This window comes from Lipotes vexillifer, unplaced genomic scaffold (genome assembly GCF_000442215.2).
Source record: "Lipotes vexillifer unplaced genomic scaffold, Lipotes_vexillifer_v1.1 scaffold1467, whole genome shotgun sequence".
In the NCBI taxonomy this organism is placed as follows: domain Eukaryota; kingdom Metazoa; phylum Chordata; class Mammalia; order Artiodactyla; family Lipotidae; genus Lipotes; species Lipotes vexillifer.
The window spans coordinates 36,817-62,832 of NW_006783896.1; the positions used below are offsets into that span (position 1 = coordinate 36,817).

Sequence of the window (26,016 nt, forward strand, 5' to 3'; positions counted from 1 at the left end):
TATATATACACATTAAAAAAAAGGAAGAGGGCAACCAAATCAATAAACAAATCTACCAATGATAATAAGCTCTAAATATTAAACTAAAATAAACATAAAACCAGAAAAAAATTAGATGCAGAAAGCAAATCCCAAGTCTACAGTTTGCTCCCAAAGTCCACTGCCTCAATTTTGGGATGATTCATTGTCTATTCAGGTATTCCAGAGATGCAGGGTACATCAAGTTGATTGTGGAGATTTAATCTGCTGCTCCTGAGGATGCTGGGAGAGATTTCCCTTTTTCTTCTTTGTTCACACAGCTTCCGGGGTTCAGCTTTGGATTTGGCCCTGCCTCTGCGTGTAGGTCCCCTGAGGGCATCTTTTGGGAAGTCTGAGGTCTTCTGTCAGTGTTCAGTAGGTGTTCTATAGGAGTTGTTCCACATGTAGGTGTACTTTTGATGTATTTGTGGGGAGGAAGGTGATCTCCACCTCTTACTCCTCCACCATCTTGAAGGTCCTTCTGCTGATATCAGTGTTGCATGGGGATGAAGCGACAATCTGCCAAAATCTGAACCATCCTTGCAAGGTTTGGGGTTTCTGTAGAGAAGTTACCTCTACCAGGTCTGACTGCCATAGCACAGGAAAATAGTGCAGTCATTCCTCCTAGCATAGAATGTACTTCAGAAGAAGATGTTTAAGGGGCTGGTGGCGCTTCGCTGTCTCCCCAGAGGCAGCCCTTCAACAGTTGCTGCAGTCAGAGCACCACCCCGAGGTGGGGTACATTGAGCCTGCCCTCAGATCTCGGATCCCACCTCCAATATTTTTAATTCTAAAAATAACATTCAGTGAATCTGAGCACCAGTTAGAAAAATTACCTGTAAATTAATTAATTAATAAAAAATGACTATGGTGTGTGGGGAGCCTGAGAGTCTGGAGAAGATGGGGTCTTGAGAGCAAATCAAAGACCTGACCAGAGACTGGCCAACTTTGTCAGCTTCTCCGGTAACTCATATCCACACCAGGCTCTGTGGGGCACTGGCTTACTCCAAGGGCATCATTGTTCTCCCTTTGCAAACTCTGACTAGCATACAAAGCCCAGGTTGTAGCCCTATGGAAACCATGAATACATACTTCTGAGCCATTTCTCTTAAAAGAAACCAGAGCTAAGATCCTGAAAGACTTGTGTCCACCATTCTTGGACGTGTCTATTCAGATGTTTTGGACAGACTTCCTGTTACTACTCATTTTATAAAAGCTATAAAAGCAAAAGAATGAAATCTGAGGATGGCTTGGGAATATTTTGGTCTAATTTCCACTTTTTTTCTCTTCCAGGGACAGAAATCTTGGATAGAAAAAACCTTTTGCAAACGAGAATGTATCTTTGTAATTCCCAGCACTAAAGATCCTAACAGGTAAATTGGAAGCCATAATTAAGACATTATTCAAACTTGCACTTCTCTGCCAGTTGCCAGCAACTATTCTGGTGTTTGGGGGAGGGAGAGAAGAAGTCAAGGACAGCTAGAACTTATGCCCCACGTGAGTCATTAACCAGGGAGTCACCTGGGCTATAAGTTCCTCTGTCAACATGCAGACAGCCTCAGGGGAGAGGCGCTGTCCTCCACTCGCTCATGTGAGTTTTCACAAGCAGATGGGCCCACACTTTCCTCTTAGACTTAGTGAGATCAAGGAGCTGAGGGCTTTAGACAGATTTCCAGGGTATCTTCTGGCCTCTGTTAGAGTTCCTAATGTTATAACACACTGGGAAGAGAAGGGCAAACTAAACCTGAAAGAAAGAAAGGGGAGGAAATAATAGAAAATAGAATGGGAGTTAATGAAATAGAAAATCTTAAAGCGATAGAGAAAAGTCAATGAAATCAAAAGCTGGTTCTTGGAAAAGAGTCACAAAATTGACAAACCTTTAGCTAGATTGATGAAGAAAGAGAGAAGACTTAATTCTAAATCTAAAATCTTAATTCTAGAATCAGAAATGAAGAGACATTACTACCAATCTTACAGAAATAGAAATGAGTATAAAGGAACACTATGACCTGTATACCAATGACAATAAATTAGATAACTTAGATGAAATGGACAAATTCCTAGAAAGACACAAACTGCCAAAATGATTCAAGAAGAAATACATAATCTGAAGAAGCCTATAAGAAGTGAAGAGGCAGGAATAGTCATCAAAAATTACCTACAAAGAAAAGCTTAGGTCCAGAGGGCTTCACGGCTGAATTTTACCAAATATTTAAAGAAGAATTGATACCAATTCTTCCCAAGCTCTTTCAAAAAATAGAAGATGAGAGAGCACTTCCCAACTCATTTTATGAGGCCAGTACTACCTTGATATTAAAACCAGACAAAGCACAAGAAAGGGCAACTACAGATTAATATCTCTTGTGAATATGGATGCAGAAATCTTGAACAAATACTATCAAACCAAATCCAACAACATATAAAAAGAATTACACATCATAACCAACTGGGATTTATCCCAGGAATGCAAGGTTGTTTTCACAGCAGAAAATCAATTAATGCAATACATCACATTCATAGAATAAAAAACAAAAAGCACATGATTATCTCAACTGACACCAAGAAAGTGTTTGACAAAATCCAACACCTTTTTACGATTTTAAAAATAAAACAGAAAACTAGGACTAGAAGAGAACTTTCTCAACCTGATAAAGGGCTTCTGTGAAAAATCCATGGCTAACATCATACTTAGTGGTGAAAGATCGGATGCTTGCCCCTAACATCAGAGACAAGACAAGGATGTTCACTCTTACCACTTCTATTAAAATTTTACTAGAGGTTCTAACCAAGGCAATTCGGTAAGAGAAAGAAATAAAAGGCACCCGTATTGGAAAGGAAGAAGTAAAACTATCTCTATCGGCAGATGACATAATCTTGTATATAGAAAATCCTAAGGAATCACTAAAAAACTATTATAACTACTAAAGAAGTTCAGCAAGTTTGCAGCATAAAAAATCAATATACAAAAATCATATATATTTCTATAAGCTTGCAATGAACAATATGAAAATGAAACTAACAGAACAATTCCATACACAATAATATCAAAAAGAATTAGACACTTAGGGATAAACTTAACAAAAGAATTACAAAATTTATATCTGAGGGGCTTCTCTGGTGGCCCAGTGGTTAGGACTCACTGCCATGGGCCCAGGCTCAATCACTGGTTGGGGAACTAAGATCCCACAAGCTGTGTGGCACGACCAAAAAAGAAACAAAAAAACTTATATCTGCAAACTATAAAACATTGTTGAAAGAAATTAATTACGATCTAAATAATTGGGAAAACATTCCATGTTCGTGGATTGGAAGACTTAACATAGTTAAGATGGCAATATTCCCAAAATGACCTACATATTCAAAGCAATCTCTATCAGAATTCCAGCTGACTTCTTTCTAGAAATTGACAAACTGATTGATACGGAATTGCAAGGGACACAGAATAGCCAAAATAATCTAATAAAAAAAGAACAAAGTAGGAGGACTCACTTTACCTGATTTCAAAACTTACTACAGACCTACGCTTATCAAAGTAGTATGGTACTGGAGTAAGGGGAGACATACAGACTAATGGAATAGAACTGAGAGTCCAGAAAGAAACCCATTCATCTATAACCAATTGATATTTCAGCAAGGTTGCCTAAACCAATGGGGAAAGATTAGTCTCTACATCAAATGGTGTGAAACACCTGGACATCAAAGGAATGGATTTAAGCCCCTACCTCACACGATATATAAAAATTAACTCAAAATCTATCAAATATCAGATGTAAGAGCTAAAACTATAAAACTCTTAAACAAAAACATAGGAGTAAGTCTTTATGACTTTGGATTTGGCAAATGATTCTTTGAAATGACATCAAAAGTATGAGCAGCAAAAACAGCAAAACAAATATTCTTTATTTGTTTATTTATTTATTTAACATCTTTATTGGAGTATAATTGCTTTACAATGGTGTGTTAGTTTCTGCTTTACAACAAAGTGAATCAGTTATACATATACATATGTTCCCATATCTCTTCCCCCTTACGTCTGCCTCCCTCCCACCCTCCCTATCCCACCCCTCCAGGCGGTCACAGAGCACCAAGCTGATCTCCCTGTGCTATGCGGCTGCTTCCCACTAGCTATCTACCTTACGTTTGGTGGTGTATATATGTCCATGCCTCTCTCTTGCTTTGTCCCAGCTTACCCTTCCCCCTCCCCATATCCTCAAGTCCATCCTCTAGTAGGTCTGTATTCCTGTCTTACCCCTAGGTTCTTCATGACATTTTTTTTTCTTAAATTCCATATACATGTGTTAGCATATGGTATTTGTCTTTCTCTTTCTGACTTACTTCACTCTGTATGACAGACTCTAGGTCTATCCACCTCATTACAAATAGCTCAATTTTGTTTCTTTTTATAGCTGAGTAATATTCCATTGTATATATGTGCCACATCTTCTTTATCCATTCATCCAATCACGGACACTTAGGTTGTTTCCATCTCTGGGCTACTGTAAATAGAGCTGCAATGAACATTTTGGTACATGACTCTTTTTGAATTATGGTTTTCTCAGGGTATATGCCCAGTAGTGGGATTGCTGGGTCATATGGTAGTTCTATTTGTAGTTTTTTAAGGAACCTCCATACTGTTCTCCATAGTGGCTGAACCAATTCACATTCCCACCAGCAGTGCAAGAGTGTTCCCTTTTCTCCACACCCTCTCCAGCATTTATTGTTTCTAGATTTTTTGATGATGGCCATTCTGACTGGTGTGAGATGATATCTCATTGTAGTTTTGATTTGCATTTCTCTAATGATTAATGATGTTGAGCATTCTTTCATGTGTTTGTTGGCAGTCTGTATATCTTCTTTGGAGAAATGTCTATTTAGGTCTTCTGCCCATTTTTGGATTGGGTTGTTTATTTTTTTGTTATTGAGCTGCATGAGCTGCCTGTAAATTTTAGAGATTAATCCTTTGTCAGTTGATTCATTTGCAAATATTTTCTCCCATTCTGAGGGCTGTCTTTTGGTCTTGTTTATGGTTTCCTTTGCTGTGCAAAAGCTTTGAAGTTTCATTAGGTCCCATTTGTTTATTTTTGTTTTTATCTCCATTACTCTAGGAGATGGGTCAAGAAGGATCTTGCTGTGATTTATGTCATAGAGTGTTCTGCCTATGTTTTCCTCTAAGAGTTTGATAGTTTCTGGCCTTACATTTAGGTCTTTAATCCATTTTGAGCTTATTTTTGTGTATGGTGTTAGGGAGTGATCTATTCTCATACTTTTACATGTACCTGTCCAGTTTTCCCAGCACCACTTATTGAAGAGGCTGTCCTTTCTCCACTGTACATTCCTGCCTCCTTTATCAAAGATGAGATGACCATGTGTGCGTGGGTTTATCTCTGGGCTTTCTATCTTGTTCCATTGATCTATCTGTCTGTTTTTGTGCCAGTACCATACTGTCTTGATTACTGTAGCTTTGTAGTATAGTCTGAAGTCAGGCAGCCTGATTCCTCCAGCTCCATTTTTTGTTCTCAAGATTGCTTTGGCTATTCGGGGTCTTTTGTGTTTCCATACAAATTGTGAAATTTTTTGTTCTAGTTCTGTGAAAAATGCCAGTGGTAGTTTGATAGGGATTGCATTGAATCTATAGATTGCTTTGGGAAGTAGAGTCATTTTCACAATGTTGATTCTTCCAATCCAAGAACATGGTATATCTCTCCATCTGTTTGTATCATCTTTAATTTCTTTCATCAGTGTCTTATAATTTTCTGCATACAGGTCTTTTGTCTCCTTAGGTAGGTTTATTCCTAGATATTTTATTCTTTTTGTTGCAATGGTAAATGGGAGTGTTTTCTTGATTTCACTTTCAGATTTTTCATCATTAGTATATAGGAATGCCAGAGATTTCTGTGCATTAATTTTGTATCCTGCTACTTTACCAAATTCATTGATTAGCTCTAGTAGTTTTCTGGTAGCATCTTTAGGATTCTCTATGTATAGTATCATGTCATCTGCAAACAGTGACAGCTTTACTTCTTCTTTTCCGATTTGGATTCCTTTTATTTCCTTTTCTTCTCTGATTGCTGTGGCTAAAACTTCCAAAACTATGTTGAATAAGAGTGGTGAGAGTGGGCAACCTTGTCTTGTTCCTGACCTTAGTGGAAATGCTTTCAGTTTTTCGCCATTGAGGATGATGTTGGCTGTGGGCTTGTCATATACGGCCTTTATTATATTGAGGAAAGTTCCCTCTACACCTACTTTCTGCAGGGTTTTTATCATAAATGGGTGTTGAATTTTGTCAAAAGCTTTCTCTGCATCTATTGAGATGATCATATGGTTTTTCTCCTTCAATTTGTTAATATGGTTAATCACATTGATAGATTTGCGTATATTGAAGAATCCTTGCATTCCTGGAATAAACCCCACTTGATCATGGTGTATGATCCTTTTAATGTGCTGTTGGATTCTGTTTGCTAGTATTTTGTTGAGGATTTTTGCATCTATGTTCATCAGTGATATTGGCCTGTAGTTTTCTTTCTTTGTGACATCCTTGTCTGGTTTTGGTATCAAGGTGATGGTGGCCTCGTAGAATGAGTTTGGGAGTGTTCCTCCCTCTGCTATATTTTGGAAGAGTTTGAGAAGGATAGGTGTTAGCTCTTCTCTAAATGTTTGATAGAATTCGCCTGTGAAGCCATCTGGTCCTGGGCTTTTGTTTGTTGGAAGATTTTTAATCACAGTTTCAATTTCAGTGTTTGTGATTGGTCTGTTCATATTTTCTATTTCTTCCTGATTCAGTCTTGGCAGTTTGTGCATTTCTAAGAATTTGTCCATTTCTTCCAGATTGTCCATTTTATTGGCATAGAGTTGCTTGTAGTAATCCCTCATGATTTTTTGTATTTCTGCAGTGTCAGTTGTTACTTCTCCTTTTTCATTTCTGATTCTATTGATTTGAGTCTTCTCCCTTTTTTTCTTGATGAGTCTGGCTAATGGTTTATCTATTTTGTTTATCTTCTCAAAGAACCAGCTTTTAGTTTTATTGATCTTTGCTATTGTTTCCTTCATTTCTTTTTCATTTATTTCTGATCTGATTTTTATGATTTGATTTCATTCCTTCTGCTTACTTTGGGATTTTTTGTTCTTCATTCTCTAATTGCTTTAGGTGCACGGTTAGGTTGTTTATTCGAGATGTTTCCTGTTTCTTAAGGTAGGATTGTATTGCTATAAACTTTCCTCTTAGAACGCTTTTGCTGCATCCCATATATTTGGGGTCGTCGTGTCTCCATTGTCATTTGTTTCTAGATATTTTTTTATTTCCTCTTTGATTTCTTCAGTGATCACTTCATTAAGTATTGTATTGTTTAGCCTCCATGTGTTTGTATTTTTTACAGATCTTTTCCTGTAATTGATATCTAGTCTCATAGCCTTGTGGTTGGAAAAGATACTAGAAACAATTTCAATTTTCTTAAATTTACCAAGGCTTGACCCAAGATATGATCTATCCTGGAGAATGTTCCATAAGCACTTGAGAAAAATGTGTATTCTGTATTCTGTTGTTTTTGGATGGAGTGTCCTATAAATATCAATTAAGTCCATCTTGTTTAATGTATCATTTAAAGCTTGTGTTTCCTTATTTATTTTCATTTTGGATGATCTGTCCATTGGTGAAAGTGGGGTGTTGAAGTCCCCTACTATGAATGTGTTACTGTCGATTTCCCCTTTTATGGCTGCTAGTTTTTGCCTTATGTATTGAGGTGCTCCTATGTTGGGTGCATAAATATTTACAATTGTTATATCTTCTTCTTGGATCGATCCCTTAATCATTATGTAGTGTCCTTCTTTGTCTCTTCTGATAGTCCTTATTTTAAAGTCTATTTTGTCTGATATGAGAATTGCTACTCCAGCTTTCTTTTGGTTTCCATTTGCATGGAATATCTTTTTCCATCCCCTTACTTTCAGTCTGTATGTGTCTCTAGGTCTGAAGTGGGTCTCTTGTAGACAGCATATATATGGGTCTTGTTTTTGTATCCATTCAGCCAATCTGTGTCTTTTGGTGGGAGCATTTAGTCCATTTACATTTAAGGTAATTATCGATATGTATGTTACTATTCCCATTTTAACTGTTTTGGGTTCGTTATTCTAGGTCTTTTCCTTCTCTTGTGTTTCTTGCCTAGAGGAGTTCCTTTAGCAGTTGTTGTAAAGTTGGTTTGGTGGTGCTGAACTCTCTCAGCTTTTGCTTGTTTGTAAAGGTTTTAATTTCTCCATCAAATCTGAATGAGATCCTTGCTGGGTAGAGTCATCTTGGTCGCGCAGGTTTTTCTCCTTCATCACTTTCAGTATGTCCTGCCACTCCCTTCTGGCTTGTAGAGTTTCTGCTGAGAGATCAGCTGTTAACCTTATGGGGATTCCCTTGTGTGTTATTTGTTGTTTTTCCCTTGCTGCTTTTAATATGCTTTCTTTGTATTTAGTTTTTGACAGTTTGATTAATATGTGTCTTGGCGTATTTCTCCTTGAATTTATCCTGTATGGGACTCTCTGTGCTTCCTGGACTTGATTAACGATTTCCTTTCCCATATTAGGGAAGTTTTCAACTATAATCTCTTCAAATATTTTCTCAGTCCCTTTCTTTTTCTCTTCTTCTTCTGGAACCCCTATAATTCGAATGTTGGTGCGTTTAATGTTGTCCCAGAGGTCTCTGAGACTGTCCTCAGTTCTTTTCATTCTTTTTTCTTTATTCTGCTCTGCAGTAGTTATTTCCACTATTTTATCTTCCAGGTCACTTATCCGTTCTTCTGCCTCATTTATTCTGCTATTGATCCCATCTAGAGTATTTTTCATTTCATTTATTGTGTTGTTCATCATTGTCTGTTTCATCTTTATTTCTTCTAGGTCCTTGTTAACTGCTTCTTGCATTTTGTCCATTCTATTTCCAAGATTTTGGATCATCTTTACTATCATTATTCTGAACTCTTTTTCAGGTAGACTGCCTATTTCCTCTTCATTTGTTAGGTCTGGTGGGTTTTTATCCTGCTCCTTCATCTGCTGTGTGTTTTTCTGTCTTCTCATTTTGCTTATCTTACTGTGTTTGGGGTCTCCTTTTTGCAGGCTGCAGGTTCGTAGTTCCCGTTGTTTTTGGTGTCTGCCCTCAGTGGCTAAGGTTGGTTCAGGGGGTTGTGTAGGCTTCCTGGTGGAGGGGACTAGCGCCTGTGTTCTGGTGGATGAGGCTGGACCTTTTCTTTCTGGTGGGCAGGACTGCGTCTGGTGGTGTGTTTTGGGGTGTCTGTGAACTTATTATGATTTTAGGCAGCCTCTCTGCTAATGGGTGGGGTTGTGTTCCTGTCTTGCTAGTTGTTTGGCATAGGATGTCCAGCACTGTAGCTTGCTGGTTGTTGAGTGAAGCTGGGTGCTGGTGTTGAGATGGAGATCTCTGGGAGATTTTCGCCGCTTGTTACTATGTGGAGCTGGGAGGTCTCTTGTGGACCAGTGTCCTGAAGTTGGCTCTCCCACCTCAGAGGCACAGCACTGACTCCTGGCTGCAGCACCAAGAGCCTTTCAACCACACGGCTCAGAATAAAAGGGAAAAAAAGTAGAAAGAAAGAAATAGTAGAAGTAGAAAGAAAGGAGGGAGGGAAGGAGGGAGGGAGGAAGGAAGGAAGGAAGAGGGAAGGAAGGAAAAAAAGAAAGAAGATAAAGTAAAAGAAAATAAAGTAAGATAAAATATAATAAAGTTATTAAAATAAAAAAATAATTATAAAAAAAAACGGACGGATAGAACCCTAGGACAAATGGTGGAAGCAAAGCTATACAGACATAATCTCACACAGAATCATACATATACACACTCACAAAAAGAGGAAAAGGGGAAAAAATCATAAATCTTGCTCTCAAAGTCCACCTCATCAATTTGGGATGATTCGTTGTCTAAAGGAGGGAGGGAAGGAACGAAGGAAGGAAGGAAGGAAGGAAGGAAAGAAAGAAAGAAGATAAAGTAAAATAAAATAAAGTTATTAAAATAAAAAATAATTGGGCTTCCCTGGTGGCACAGTGGTTGAGAGTCCGCCTGCCGATGCAGGGGACACGGGTTCGTGCCCCAGTCCGGGAAGATCCCACATGCCGCGGAGCGGCTGGGCCCGTGGGCCATGGCCTCTGAGCCTGCGTGTCCGGAGCCTGTGCTCCGCAAAGGGAGAGGCCACAGCAGTGAGAGGCCTGCGTACCACACAAAAAAAACAAAAACAAAAACAAAAACAAAATAATAAAAAAATAATTATTAAGAAAAAAAAATTTTTTTTAAAAAAAGGAAGGATAGAACCCTAGGACAAATGGTGGAAGCAAAGCTATACAGACATAATCTCACACAGAAGCATACACATACACACTCACAAAAAGAGGAAAAGGGGAAAAAACCATAAACCTTGCTTTCAAAGTCTACCTCCTCAATTTGGGATGATTCGTTGTCTATTCATGTATTCCACAGATGCAGGGTACATCATGTTGATTGTGGAGCTTTAATCCGCTGCTTCTGAGGCTGCTGGGAGAGATTTCCCTTTCTCTTCTTTGTTCTCATAGCTCCCAGGGGCTCAGCTTGGGATTTGGCCCCGCCTCTGCGTGTAGGTCGACGGAGGGCGTCTGTTCTTCGCTCAGACAGGACGGGATTAAAGGAGCCGCTGATTTGGAGGCTCTGGCGCACTCAGGCCGGGGGGGAGGGAGGGGCACGGAGTGAGGGGCGGGCCTGCGGCGGCAGAGGCCGGCGTGACGTTGCACCAGCCTGAGGCAAGCCGTGCGTTCTCCTGGGGGAGTTGTCCCTGGATCCCCGGACCCTGGCAGTGGCGGGCTGCACAGGCTACCCGGAAGGCGGGTGTGGATAGTAACCTGTGCTCACACACAGGCTTCTTGGTGGCGGCAGCAGCAGCCTTAGCGTCTCCCGCCCGTCTCTGGGGTCCGCGCTTTTAGCCGCAGCTCGCGCCCGTCTCTGGAGCTCCCTTAAGCAGCGCTCTTAATCCCCTCTCCTCGCGCACCAGGAAACAAAGAGGGAAGAAAAAGTCTCTTGCCTCTTCGGCAGGTCCAGACTTTTCCCCGGACTCCCTCCCGGCTAGCTGTGGCGCACTAACACCCTGCAGGCTGTGTTCACGCCCCGCTCCGCCTCCCGCAGTCTCCGGCCGCGAAGGGGCTCCTAGTGTGTGGAAACCCTTCCTCCTTCACAGCTCCCTCCCACTGGTGCAGGTACCGTCCCTATCCTTTTGTCTCTGTTTTTTTTGTTTTCTTTTGCCCTACCCAGGTACGTGAGGGGTTTCTTGCCTTTTGGGAGGTCTGAGGTCTTCTGCCAGCGTTCAGTAGGAGTTCTGTAGGAGTTGTTCCACGTGTAGATGTATTTCTGGTGTATCTGTGGGGAGGAAGGTGATCTCCGCGTCTTACTCTTCCGCCATCTTCCCGGAAGCCCCCCTCTTCTGAATAACTAGGCTTTAAAATGCTTAGGATCTGGATTCTACCTCAGCAAGTTTCTGCCTAAAACTGAATGGATTTAGGCCCTAACCGGCTTCTGAATAACTAGGCTTTAAATGCTTGGGCCCTGCATTGTACCTCTGCTCCTTTCTGACTAAAACTGAAGTAAATATACTTTCAATGTTACTTGTGTAGAGAAATGTTTTACATTTCTCTAGCAACAGAATAATTCAATAATAGTGAAAAATCATTGCAGGTCAACTCTGCATGGGGGAGCGTGACTGTCCTTTGTCACAGAATATTCAGTGATCGATGGCCGTAGTCATGTTGTCAAGACACCAAAAAGACTAAAAATGTGTTCAGTAGGGAAGGGCAACCATCCAATGTGTTTAGAATAGTCTGGTATTTATACTTTTCTGGTATGGAAATAGATATGCATTGATTATCTGGAAAAGGACATCATAAGGGGCATTTCTGTCTCCAGTAAAGCTGGATAAGGAAGGTGTTAGTCTGCTTCTATTCAGGTTAACTCATCTTAAGGAGGAAAATGTTATAGAAAGACTGAGCTTTGCCTTTGTTTTCAGGTGTTGCTGTGGCCAGCTCACCAACCAGCATATCCCCCCTCTGCCGAGTGTAACAGCCAGCAAAAATGGAGAGAACAAGCAGGTGGAGACTCAGCCCGAAAAATGGTCTGTTGGCAAACACACCCAGAGCTACCCGACAGATTCCTACGGGATTCTCGAATTCCAGGGTGGCGGATACTCCAATAAAGCCATGGTAAGAGGGGCCTTGGGAAGGGATGCCACTGAGCCGCAGCTTCCATCAGAGGCCCAGCCTCCCAGCCTCCCAGACTGTAGACACCTGGGTCTTCTTTCAGGGGTGTGGCTCTATCTTCCTAGAGTTTTCAATGCAAAGACAGGAAATATATCCACACACTCGAGTTTTTAGCCATGAGATTTGGAAACTGGGCACTATGATAAAGAACACGCAGTATCCTTTAAATCCGTACCAAGATTGTGAATTCATACATCACAGTCCAGCCCCACCCTACGAAGATACCACACCATCTCCAGTGATGAGAGACGAATTATGTTATTTGTTTTTTAGGGTTGTTTGGGGCTTTGTTTTGTTTTTTCTCACAGTGGACATTTACCACCCCCCTTACGTGGGTTAGGAGTTTCTGGAAATATTTCCCTCTGAAGTCCACACACAGCCTCTCTGGGCTTGCATTCAGCTGGCCCAAGAAGATGGAGGCCTTTCACATTTGCATGTAAATAGGGAATGCCCTCTGCCTTTCTGATGAGCCCTGCCAAGAGGAGAGGCGTCAGCACTGTGATCCCTTTCAGCTCATTCTGAATAATGCTCTCACGTGCCCAGTGAGACCATTTTTTCAATTTCGTTCTATTTCACCGGCCCAACATCATTGTTCAAATAAAATTCAGTTGTGTTCCAAAGACCACAACGTAAGGTCTTCTGGAAGGGCACCCTGCCTACTGGCCTGGACACAAAGAGGCTGTTCACAGGGGCCAAGGCATCTGCTCATTAACCTCTTCTTCACTGTGAGGGGAAGGTCCAGCCCCGAGGTTGGCTGTTGATCCCCATTCCCAGCACCCACTCCCTCCTCATCGTCCTGGCCAACCTCTGGATCCACATTCTAGCTGAGCCAGCTATGGAATTTAAAAAAAAAAGTTTTATTGGAGTATAGTTGATTTACACTCTTGTGTTAGTTTCTGCTGTACAGAAAAGTGAATCAGTTATACATAAACATATATCCACTCTTTTTTAGATTCTTTTCCCATATAGTCATTACAGAGTGTTGAGTAGAGTTCCCTGTGCTATACAGTAGGTCCTTATTATCAATAGTTACCTATTTTTTATATAGTAGTGTGTGTATGTAAATCCCAATCTTCCAATTTATCCCTCCCCCGCCTTTCCCCCCGGTAGCCATAAGTTTGTTTTCTACACCTGTGACTCTATTTCTGTAAATAAGTTCATTTGTACCATTTTTTTTTTAGGTTCCACATATAAGTGATGTCATATGATATTTGTCTTTCTATGTCTGACTTATTTCACGCAGTATGACAATCTCTAGGTCCATCCATGTTGCTGCAAATGGCATTTTTTCATTCTTTTTTATGGCTGAGTAATATTCCATGTATGTATGCGTGTGTGTGTGTGTGTGTGTGTACCACATCTTCTTTATCCATTCATCTGTTCACAGCAGACAGGTTGTTTCCATGTCTTGGCTACTGTAAATAGTGCTGCAATGAACTTTGGGATGCATGTATCTTTCCAGCTTTGGAATTGTTGCCTTCAAGATTAGGGTTGCCATTGGATAAGGTGAACAATATTTATTCTATTTTGGAACATGTTTGACTTTTGATTGCATCTAAAGTGTATATAATTTCAGGTACTTCTGAACTGTGATTTACCTGTGATTTACATAGCCCAACAATGACTAATTGTTAAGAAGTTTTACCTAAAAGTACACAAATTCATAAGTTGCTCTAAATTTTGTGTAAACCTGGCGTGTATATTTCCTAGAAGTTTCAAAAGAGCAAAAAGTATCCGGAGATAAAATCGAACAGGAGTAATTTCTGTGTTCCTAAGAATGCTAGAAACATTGAAGAAGTATTTCAAATTTTGTTTAGAACTATAAATGGTCTTTGCTTTCAAATTTTAAAATGTGTTTCCTTTAAACTCCAGTTTTATTTTCTACAAATTTGTTTCTACAAATTTCCTACAAATTTGTTAATTTGGAGACGTTTGCGCATATATGCATGTGTGTGACTGCACATAACTTTTGATGAACTCATTAAATAACTAAAATAAATCTTTGCTAATATTACTATATTTCATTATTGGAAATTTTCAGGATTCCTTTTACTCTCAGTATTAACTATTGTCATTATAGAAGTTCTGATATTAGCTGGGAACTTTGATAAAATAAATCATCCTAAGGCAATGAAAAAAAAAAAAGATTAAGGTTGCTAGGTAAAATACAAGACCCCCAGATATATTTGAAAATCAGATAAACAACGGATGATTTTTTAGTATAAATGCGTCCCAAATATTGCAGGAGCCATAATTATACTAAAACATTTTTCATTGTTCATATAAAATTCAAGTTTACCTGTGCATTCTCTGTTTTTATTTGCTATATCTGGGAACCCTCCAGAGTTCCCTTCCATCGTTTGGCCACAGACTCACACAGAGGGCCCCAGAACCCCATGGGAGAGAAAGCCAGGCGGCTGTTGCTTGGGCAGGAACAGTAGCCTTGTTCCCCGTGACACAAGAGTCAAATCGAAGAACGAGTGTTGAGGGTCACACCCTCTTTTGCAGTATATCCGGGTCTCCTATGACACGAAGCCAGACTCACTGCTTCATCTCATGGTGAGAGACTGGCAGCTGGAACTCCCCAAGCTCTTAATATCTGTGCACGGAGGCCTCCAGAACTTTGAGATGCAGCCCAAGCTGAAGCAGGTCTTTGGGAAAGGTCTGATCAAGGCTGCTGTGACCACTGGGGCCTGGATCTTCACTGGAGGCATCAGCACAGGTAAGTGCAGACTATTCCTTGCTGCAGATGTACAAACCCAGAGCTCATCGTGGTTCCCAAAGAGCTTTTGGATAATTATGATAAAAAAAAAACAGAAGATACTGCATTCTGATAATATTTATGGCAGAATGAAATCTTTATTTGGTAGGTCGTTTTTTATTTCAGTATGATCATGATAATGGTCAACACTTCTGGCACCTACTATGTGTCATTCCTTGAAGTGAGCCCTGTACAAGCCTCATTTTCACTGAGGCCCCTGGCAATCCTTTCCCGATCACATGAGGGAGGACACCAAGGCCCAGAGAGGTTGAGGAACATGGCAGGCCATCTGACTCTCAACTTTAGCTGAATGCAGCCAAGGCCTGCCAAAGAGACCCCTCATACTTCCATCCTTAGGTCTTGGAAATTTGTAAAGACAATTCCTGCACAGTTGCTTTGGTTTTGGTTTTTGTTTTCCCTTTCCTAAGAGCTAATGCAGGATGACTAGCTATTATGAGCTCAGACTTTCAGTGTCTTAACCCTGTTCTGTAGGAAATGGAGTGGTTCAGAGCTGGGGTCCCTGAAGTTCATGAATAGTGGTTTGATGGGAGGTAAGGGGCCTACAGATATGACTTATGGCCTCTCACAGGTGTCATCAGCCACGTGGGGGATGCCTTGAAAGACCACTCCTCCAAGTCCAGAGGCCGGGTTTGTGCTATAGGAATTGCTCCCTGGGGCATCGTGGAGAATAAAGAAGATCTGGTTGGAAGGGATGTAAGTATTTTCTCCCCGGAAATGGGCAATTTTCAAAAATCAAAGTCTTTGTTTTAATGTCATTTTAGCTTTCACCTGTAGGTGTAGGAGATAATAAAGCAAGGTCCCATATAGCCTTTATCTTTTCCCCAAAAGTAAAAACTTGCAAAACTATGATACAAGATCAAAACCAGGATAATTGATATCAGTCTAGTCAAGATGCAGAACATCTACTAGGAGCCCTCATGTTGCCCTTTTCATTCATTCATTTTTTTATTGAATTATAGTTGATTTACAATGTTGTGTTAATTTCTGCTGTTGCATATATATACGCGTATATATATGTATATATACGCATATATATACACACATACATTGTATACGTGTGTGTGTATGTATATATATATATATATACACACACACAAACACATTGGTTTTTTTCATATTCTTTTCCATTATGGTTTATCATAGGACATTGAATATACTTCCCTGTGCTATGCCGTAAGACCTTGTTGTTTCATGTTGCCCTTCAATATCCATACCCAATTCCCTCCTGCTTCCACTCCTGCCTTAACCCCGGGAACCACTCATCTGCCCTTCATCCTACAGTTGTATCATTTCAAGAATGTTATGTAAATGGGATCGTACAGTATGTAACCTTTGAGGGCTAGCTTTTTACTTGCCACTTAATTCTCTGGAGATCCATCCAAATGGTTGCATGTATCAATAGTTTACTCCTTTTTATTGTTGAGTGGGGTCCCACCGTATGGATGTACCATTTATCTGTTGAAGCCTATCTGGGTTGTTTCCAGTTTGGCTACTGCAAATGAAGCTGCCATAAACTTGTGTACAGGATTTTGTATTAATGTAAGTTTTCCTCTCTCTGCAATAAGTGCCCGGGAGTGTACTTGCTGGGTCATCATGATCTGTTGGGTTGTCATGATCTAAAATAATTTTTTCTAATTTGATATAAAAATTTACCAAAAAAAAATCCTTCAATAGAGAGTCTAGGGAAGCGAGAGTAGGTTGAAGTGCACAATTAGGTGAAGCTGTCGCTCCACATCCATATATTCTTGCTTTCCCTGTCTTACTGTCCAAGTTTTGCAGCTCTGACTTGTGCTGTGCATTTCGTCAGGTGACACGGGTGTACCAGACTATGTCCAACCCCCTGAGTAAGCTCTCTGTGCTCAACAACTCGCACACGCACTTCATCCTGGCTGACAATGGCACCCTGGGCAAGTACGGTGCCGAGGTGATGCTGAGAAGGCAGCTGGAGAAGCACATCTCTCTGCAGAAGATCAACACAAGTAAGTTCTGGCCACGGCCACTGGGCTGCCGCTGCTGCCCTGAAAACCAGGCTGGAAGAGAGAGCACCCGAGGGTATTTAGAGCCTTCACCTTGACTCTTCTGTGACCATCAGGAGATGACTTAGCAAGACCCTTTCCCTTAGTCACCTACCAAATCACTGAGCTGCGCTATGATGCTTTGTCTCAAGTTCACGAGGAGAGTGGACCCAAGAAACAGCCCCACAGCCGTTTTCACGGTGGCGGCATCTCCCGCCATGTTGCCAGTGGTTTTCGTTCCTTATGATTATAGTTAGTTTTTAAAATTTTATTGGAGTATAGCTGATTTATAATGAATGCTGTGTTAATTTCTTCTGTACAGCAAAGTGACTGAGTTATACATACATATATTCTTTTTCACATTCTTTCCATTATGTTTTATTCCAGGATATCGAATATAGTTCCCTGTGCTATACTGTAGGACCTTGTTGTTTATCCATCCTATTGATAATGGTTTGCCTCTGCTAATCCCAAACTTTTTAAATGTCTGAACAGGAAACACATTTGTCACTCAAAGGCTTAGTATGATTCCTTCGATCAACTACATGCTCTGAGTTCATTAAATTAAATATCTCAGTAGCTCTGGGTCTCTCACCAGAGATGGGCCAGGTGGGGAGGCCTCTGGTGAGGCCTGCAAGAGCTGGCTGCTCCCAACAGGGCGCCACCCTCCATGCTGGTCCAGGGGGCACACCCTACAGGGGAGCTGCCGCTGTCAGGAGGATGCTGAGGTCAAGCTAGAGAGAAAGGAATGGACCTCAGTCAGATGAAATGATCATAACAACTGATTAGAATTAAAATAACTGGTGTCACCTCTTGGGGCATGTTCATAACTCAGTGATTCTTACTGTCAAGCAATTGCTGAATGATCTTAAAGAGTATTTTGTTGTAACCATTACTGGTAAGATTGCGAAAGACAGTCTAGGCCTGGGAAATGGTCATTTCAAAGCATAATTAAAGGGTCTGTGAGACTGCCTCATGGTTAGAATGACAGTCTGCCATGAGAAGTGGTGGGTTTCTGGGTATCAGCTCCCTGGCTGATGGTTCGCACATTTTCGCTGTCTTGGCCGTGTGTGCGTTCACACTGACCAGCCTCCCCTGGCCGTGTGACCTGTGGGCTTCCCTTTGTCATCCTTTGCCTAGGGTTCTGAGTGGGGCAGGGACAGCAAAGGGGTGCTCAGTTGTCACCTCCCACGGCACGGAGTTTCAGGGGTCCAGCCTAAACCACGAAGAACCAATTCTCTGTTTCTAGAAAAGAAGGTGATTTGGCCACTGGAGTCCCGAAGATCTCAAATGTCAAGTCTTGCTGGGGTTGGAAATCTCAAGGGCAGGGTCCGTGTCATCTTGGTCTATTTCTCCAGCATCTCTTGGCCAGGCGCCTGCCTGGCACAAAGCAGACCGTCAACGCATAGCTGCTGAAATGAACCTAACTGAGATTATTCTGGTAGGAGATGGCAAAGTTGTTCAAAATATTTAAGAGCTCCTGACTGTAGAAATGCATCGTGGAAGCAAACCAGAAACTCTGAATTTCCCCACTTGAAGTTCTTAGACCTTCTCCTAACTGTGCTGGCAGATTTTATCCAAAGGCCTTCAGAACTGTGAGACCAAGGACACATCTCCTATTCACCATCTATTAATGTTGATCAAATAACTCCCATCACAACTAATGGACACCTGGTGAAACATGCTTAGAATATAATCTGTTTTAGCCAGTTTGGGGTAAAATTGTGAAATAGGCAAATTTGTCTTGATGCCAAAATATTGGCTCTCTGTACACCAATGCCGAAATGAGATGTGGAAAGAGAGTTTTGGAGGAGAATTGAAAGAGTAGCTTTATTCTTGGCCAGGCAAAGAGGAAACACAGCAGGCTAGTGCCTCAAGAACTGGGCCCCCTTCCTGGGGAATAGGGAGAGGTTTTATAGCCCAGGGCTTGTGGTCGGGGGTAGGTGATAAGGCTCAAGGTAATGAAGGTCTTGCATTTCTTTTCTTCTGCAAATTTACAGCCAAAGCGGTTGTCAGGCAGCTCAGCAACCAGGTCTGGTGTCCCTGAAGTTATTGGCCCATGATCTTCTTTCTGAAATGAAGAGTGCTTCAAGGGAGCGCAGGGGGAGAAGAAATGCCAAGTGCAGAGTGCAATTCACATGGAGTCAGAGAGTAATTAGTTTTATGAAGGATAAATCTAGCTACAAGTGTTAGTTAGTAGTAACAGCTAAAAAAATAACCAAGATCACTTAACTCTTTCAGGCCTATTTATGCTGTTTCCCCAGCCTGTTCATTGTTTCCTTGTTTTCCTTTTCTATCAGAAAAGTCTTATTTCTCTGTTTGCTGCAACAGTCTCTGCAGCTCCTTCACTCCCACGACCTCCCCCTGCCCTGGAATCCTGGGTTCTTGGGATGCTCTTGCCACCTCCTGCTTCCCAGAGCCCTGCCTTCGGGTTCTGCCACCAAAAGTCAGTTTGTCCTACCGTGTTCCCAAAGAGTCCTATCATCTCATAGAGACAGAGGGAGGACTCTGGGTACAAGGTATTAACTGGTGGGCTAATTGTGGTCTACAGACTTGCCCTCCTGGATAACTCACTGCCTATTCCAGCCCCTGGAGGCCGAATCAATGCCTACTACAACACTGCATATTGACACACCACTTGAGGTTGACAAGGACCTTGATAGCCGAACAGTTTCTTATACTTTATATCTATTGCTCTTTTAGGAGGTAGAGGAGGCCCTGTGATGATTCACCTTTTACGGATGGTTCCCTGCACTTCAGTGTGGCCTGGTGATTGGCCCCATGTCGTAAGGCTAATACGTGTGAGGCCAGGCATTGAACGGAGTTCTCCTATCGCTGGTCCAGACACCTTTCGCTGTGTCATTCTTGAAGGGACAGCCATCCAGGGTGGGAACTTCACCTGGGGCAAGGCAGCAGGGAGGTATTCTTTTAGCAGGAAGAGTCTCCCGTGTTTCTCACATCTCACCTTGAAGTAATCTGTAAGCCAGTTGAGTGATACATGGAGTTCAACCACATGTTTTGGAAAGTTTGTAATTTAAAGGCTCTGCTTTTTCCAGTAAGGCTGTAATACGGGGTTTGAATAAAAGAATGTAAACAGTCATCACATCCTGAGTTCCTTCAAATCTCCTGGTGAACACTAACTCCATATAAGCATACTTCCACGCCTAAAGGTTTTCCTCTTCACCATGTTTCAGGAATTAGAGTGAGTGCTCTTGAGACAGGCTGGGACCTGGGACTCTTTGCTGGGACCTGGGACCCTTTGCTGCAGTGCTGCAATGCTTGCACATGGACACACCTCTCCAGGAGCAACAAAATACTAAGAAACTGTATGGGACTAAAAATAACTTCTTTCATGTGGGCAGTTGGGGCAAATTCTGAACCTAAAAGATACAAAGAGACCAAAAAAGCCAACGGCCACTTTTGAAGAGCCTGGAGCAAAAACGGTGTCCAGAGCAAAAGCAGGGTACTGCGCATGCCCCCTGCACACAACACCACCTAAGGGGTGGGCAAAACACCTAAGCCACCCCTCCGGCCTGACCCATGGACACACCCCTACCCTCACCCCATATAAGGAACAAGCTTGCCCCCCTCGGGGAGCAAGCGAGCCTGTTGTTTGTTCCCGCTTCCCGCTGCTGCAGCAGGCGCCCCAATAAAGCCTTGCCTGAATTTCTTGTCTGGCTTCTGGTCAATTTCTGTTGATTGGGGAAGGCCAAGAACCCTGGTCGGTAACACTCGGATGGGGCCATGACCGAGGTCTGAAGGTGGATGTGGTGTGTGTTGCAGGACTGGGGCAGGGTGTGCCCGTCGTGGGCCTCGTGGTGGAAGGGGGCCCAAACGTGGTTTCCATGGTCCTGGAGTATCTCCGAGAAGAGCCTCCGGTCCCCGTGGTGGTCTGCGACGGCAGTGGCCGGGCCTCGGACATCCTGTCTTTTGCACACAAGTACTCTGAAGAAGGAGGGTAAGATTTCTGATATGTTACAAAGGGTGGGGCTTTGAATGCCTTCTTGTTAGGCCCAGAGGAAATCGTGATCCATTTAGCTACTCCAAAAATGTAAAAGAAGGCAGACTTACTAGCCCTCCTCTCCCACTTCCCAAGGTCAGCAAGTGAGGGAGCTCTGAGGAGCGTGGTGTTTCTTACGGATTCTTTCTCAGGAGGGAAGATGCTCTCTCCCAGCTGCATTTTCCCTTGTAAGTTTTTCAACAAGCCTGGAATTTAGGACAAGTGTGAACACAGTTTTTGACTATAGTCCTTTTGGGTCTGCTATCCTGGGATATCCTCCAATGATAAAGTTTCAAATCAAAGGTACCAGGCGGGCATAGAGATGTCTGATCTATTCACGTACAGATTTCACATGTGTTGTTTTCTTCTCTTTCCCATTTCCTTCGAACAGGATAATCAATGACTCCCTCAGAGACCAGCTTCTAGTTACCATTCAGAAAACATTTAATTACAGCAAGACACAATCGCATCAGCTCTTTGCGATGATCATGGAGTGCATGAAAAAGAAAGAACTTGTAAGTGTCTCGAGTTAACTTCCCAAGTGCTCCACAGAGAGAATTATGTTTCCTTTCTAATTCTGCCCATGTGTACAGGATGGAATAGTTCCTATTTCCATTCACCCTTTTCCAAGAGGCATTTTACAGATCCTGACCCAACTGGTGGTTCTGTCCATGTGCGGGAAGCAGGCTAAGCATAGGCAGATTCTCTTCGGAAGAGGGACACGGGTGCTTCAGATCTTGTAAATGTCAGGGCACTTCAGGCCACATCCCCCAGTTCTGAGGCTCATGATATCAATCAGATTCAAAGCATCGAGGAGTGACATATACGATGCTTTCAGGTGTACTTACAAAATTCTACCAAAGCCCTCATTTTCTTCCACTCTTTGCCTCCTTAATTACGCTTATAAGGAAGAGGCACTCTTGTTGCACAGAAGACAGCCTCTTCGAAATTCTAAATCTACAGGTTTCCTACAGATATATCAAATCTGAGTAGAGATGACTTTGTCATCTTCAGTAGCCATTTAGATATTGACGTGTACATCCTGCATGAGCTCCCTCAGCTCCAGATGGGGTAAAGAATAAAATAAGATCCAGGCAAGGATTCAAAATCAGGACAAGCAATGCTGTTCTTTCTGAATCAGAGGCACCTGGTGTAAAATCATGTCGCTCTTGGGATTGCTGCATTAGCGTCAGACTCTGTGGTCCTTTTTATTTATTTATTCATTTATTTGAACATCTTTATTGGAGTATAATTGCTTTACAGTGTTGTGTTAGTGTCTGCTGTATAACAAAGTGAATCAGCTATATGTATACATATATCCCCATATCCCCTCCCCCTTGCATCTCCCTCCCACCTTCCCTATCCCACCCCTCTCAGTGGTCACAAAGCACAAAGCTGATCTCCCTGTGCTATGCAGCTGCTGCCCACTAGCTGTCTATTTTACATTTGGTAGTGTATATATGTCAGTGCTCCTGTCTCACTTCGTCCCAGCTTATCCTTGCCCCTCACCATGTCCTCAAGTCCATTCTCTACGTCTGTGTCTTTATTCCTGTCCTGCCCCTAGGTTCATCAGAACCATTATTTTTTAGATTCCATAATGTGTTAGCACATGGTATTTGTTTTTCTCTTTCTGACTTGCTTCACTCTGTATGACAGACTCTCAGTCCATCCACCTCACTACAAATAACTCAATTTCATTTCTTTTTATGGCTGAGTAATATTCCATTGTATACATGTGCCATATCTTCCTTATCCATTCATCTGTCACGCCAGATCTTGTCTGTGGTCCTTTTTAAGCAACTCCCCAATTCTCCCTCTTGTTTTCCACTTTGCTTTACTCAGTCTTTTCACGATTAATCTGTTTTCAGGTCACTGTGTTTAGAATGGGTTCCGAGGGTCAGCAAGACATCGAAATGGCAATTTTAACTGCCCTGCTGAAAGGTGAGCTCTCAGGAAACAGCCACTCCTGTCCTTTCTTGCTGGCCTCCCCGGAGCTCTGCTTGTGGCTGGGAAACCCCTCCCCCCTCCTCCCGCTGGGAACTGTGTCTGCTGGGGATGGAACCCCGAGCCTGCCAGGCTGCCTAGAAATTATCTCAGGATAAAGCCATGGTAAAACAATCGGGCTCGAAATGGGTTTCTTGGGAGGGGGACGTTTCTTGGCGGGCCAATGGACCATGATGGACTGAAGTCAAGGACCAGTTTCCGTCTGTATCTAGCTCATTACAGGTTTGAACTCACAGAGGGTAAGCGTGAAATTATTTTTCATTTGCGATCCCTGCATCTTGCAGTGCTCTGTCCAGTTTCCCCGGCCCGCTCCTAACGACAGCTGCCACCAGGCTGCTCATGGGGTCACCTCTCTGCTCCACTGGGAAGGGGAGGGGGCTGGAGGAAAGGGGCGGGGGTCACCATCAGGCTGGCTGCTTGGTAGTGCTGAGCTGGTCCTCGGCTTTGGGGCCTGAGTGATCCCTCAGGGGCCAGAGAAAAGGCAGCCATGCTTATTTCTAGGCTGATGCTGAGCCAGCCTGGGGAAGCCTGTGTTCCCCACCCAGCCCCTGTCACCCCCAGGTGACCCAGGCATGGAGTGAGTAGTGCCCCATCTCTTGCCTTCCAGGCACAAACGCATCGGCTCGGGACCAGCTGAGCTTGGCGCTGGCTTGGAACCGCGTGGACATAGCTCGGAGCCAGATCTTTGTCTTTGGGCCCCGCTGGCCGGTGAAACTAAGTGTTTTTCAATTCATACCATTTGTCATGACTTTGTACAGAGGATGCATTAATATGTTCTCCCTTGTGTCATGGATCTCAGGAAGTTATCTGGGCTTTCTGATGACCCGATGTCTAATCTTTAGGATTATTAGGAAATGTTGCTGTTTCATTTCAAAGAACCAGCAAGAAGTAAGAGCTCCTAGCACTAACTTCAAATTCAAACCAGTGCTCTTGAAGAAAGAGCACTAAATATTTTATCATTGCTGGTGAACATGGGTTTTTACCCTTTTAAAGAAAAAGAAGAAAGAAAATAGCTCATTAAAATGAAATACAATGATTGCATTGAAAGCATTAATTTTTCAAATTATGTTCCATGAAACCCCGGAGGCCTAGGGGACTCTGTGAGTGTGACCTTTGTGTATAGTCTTTGGGATGTGGTGTGTGTGTGTGTGGTTTGGTGTATTGTGTGTGTGTATCTGTGTGTAGCACGTGTGTAGGTTGTTAAATGTGTGTGTGGATGTGTGATGTGTGATTGTGCTATGGTTTACCGTGCGTGTGGTGTATGTCCGTGGGATCTGTGTGGTTGTATGTGGGTGTGGTGTGGTGTGTGGGGGGTGATGAGCAGCTTTTAGCCTCCCACTCCTTCAGTCAAAGCAGCTTCTTTACAGACTTGTGGTTGCCAAGGGGGAGGGGTGTGGGGGAGGGATGGATTGGGAGGTTGGGATTAGCAGATGCAAACTATTATATATAGAATGGATGGACAACAAGGTCCTACTGTATAGCAAGGGGAACTATATTCAATATCCTGGGGTAAACCATAATGGAAAAGAATATGAAAAAGAGTATATATATATATATATATATATATGTATGTGTGTGTGTGTGTGTTTATAACTGTATAGCAGAAATTAACATTGTAAGTCAACTATACTTCAATTTTTAAAAATTAATTTTTTTAAAAAAGCAGCTGCTTTGATGGGTTTTGTAGATTGGGACTCAGGGTAAATTTTTGTTTGCAAAACAGGCTCTGCTGCTTCAAAAGGAGTTTGGAATATCTAGAGGGTTCATGTTGGACTTTAAAAACCATATTTCTCAAAACCGGCCTGGTATATCCCTGCAAAAGGCATTTCACTTTTCACACTCACCCTTTATTTAATTAGCGTGAAGAATTTAAGGAATCAGATGAGTGTATTAAAGGAAGAAGATACATGGTTGGGGGTTGTGGTTTGTGCCTGTTGTTTACTGAACTACGCAAATTAAGAATAGCACAACACCTTAAATATTTTAATTCCTTTTGAATCTCCTGGTTTTAACACTCTTGGTAAAGGACTTGAGAGCAAAGTGAATTGCTCCATGGATGGTTATGAGTCAGCTTGCTGTGGCAGAGAATCTAAGAGATTCCAGAAAGGATTGCAAAAAAGGGCTCTGTCATGAGCTCCCGAGACCAGCTACTCAGTAAGAGGGATCCCGGCTTTTGTTTGCTTTTTTTCTTTTTGAGAGGCAGCTTTCTGAGGATGAGGTCCTGAGTCAGCCACACAGAGAGGACCAGGCTTTCAAGATTACAGAAAGGACCTGACCCAGGGAACGGGCCACACACGCAGGCCCTACCTGGCCTGAAGCAACGGCCTTCGTCCGTCTTCTTGTTACAAAAGCAAAACTAATTTCCAGAAAGCGTAGAAAATACAGACAGGCAAGATGAAAGAAACAATCACTCATGACTGCCCCCCCATAGAAAAATTCAGCAATACCGTATGTGTTTTATAATTTCATTTTTTCACTCTTATGTTGGCATTAAATATTCTCCAACCTCCTTTTTCATGTTGCTTAGTGTTTTTTGCTTTCTGTTATCCAGTGGACGCGTGAATATGGTTTGAAAAGCAAATAACAGAGCAGAGTGTACCGTGAAAAACGGAGCCCTCACACCCCACCTCCCAAAGGCACTCAGCTGTCCCCGTGTTCTGTTTTCCTGACGGTGGCCTCGGTTCGTTGACATAACACGTTTTATCACTTTCTCGATTGATCACGTGTGGATGTGTCTCTCAATTCTCCACTTGGAAAGAGAAGGAAGTAGCTTGCTTGCCCTGCCTGCTTTGCCCCTCCTGCGTTTGATGCCTGTGTGTTTAATTCTCTTATTGGTTATCATTATAGCTTTGAACCATCAACTTGCTTCATCAACGTTAGGCTCCCACGTTGTAAAATGAGGAAATTAGTGGCTCTGCACATCGCCTTCCTTTCCCTACACC

General features: G+C 42.4%; 1 protein-coding gene across 1 annotated transcript in view; it reads left to right on the forward strand.

The window, feature by feature from the left end:
- Positions 1 to 26,016, forward strand: part of TRPM1 (transient receptor potential cation channel subfamily M member 1) — a 103,993-nt gene that overhangs the window by 18,348 nt on the left and 59,629 nt on the right. The window contains exons 3-11 of the mRNA XM_007456426.1: positions 1,312 to 1,391; positions 12,024 to 12,216; positions 14,782 to 14,995; positions 15,624 to 15,748; positions 16,863 to 17,034; positions 20,854 to 21,028; positions 21,462 to 21,585; positions 22,939 to 23,011; positions 23,682 to 23,782. Coding sequence (XP_007456488.1) covers positions 1,312 to 1,391; positions 12,024 to 12,216; positions 14,782 to 14,995; positions 15,624 to 15,748; positions 16,863 to 17,034; positions 20,854 to 21,028; positions 21,462 to 21,585; positions 22,939 to 23,011; positions 23,682 to 23,782 — 1,257 coding nt within the window. The remainder of the gene's footprint in view (positions 1 to 1,311; positions 1,392 to 12,023; positions 12,217 to 14,781; positions 14,996 to 15,623; positions 15,749 to 16,862; positions 17,035 to 20,853; positions 21,029 to 21,461; positions 21,586 to 22,938; positions 23,012 to 23,681; positions 23,783 to 26,016) is intronic.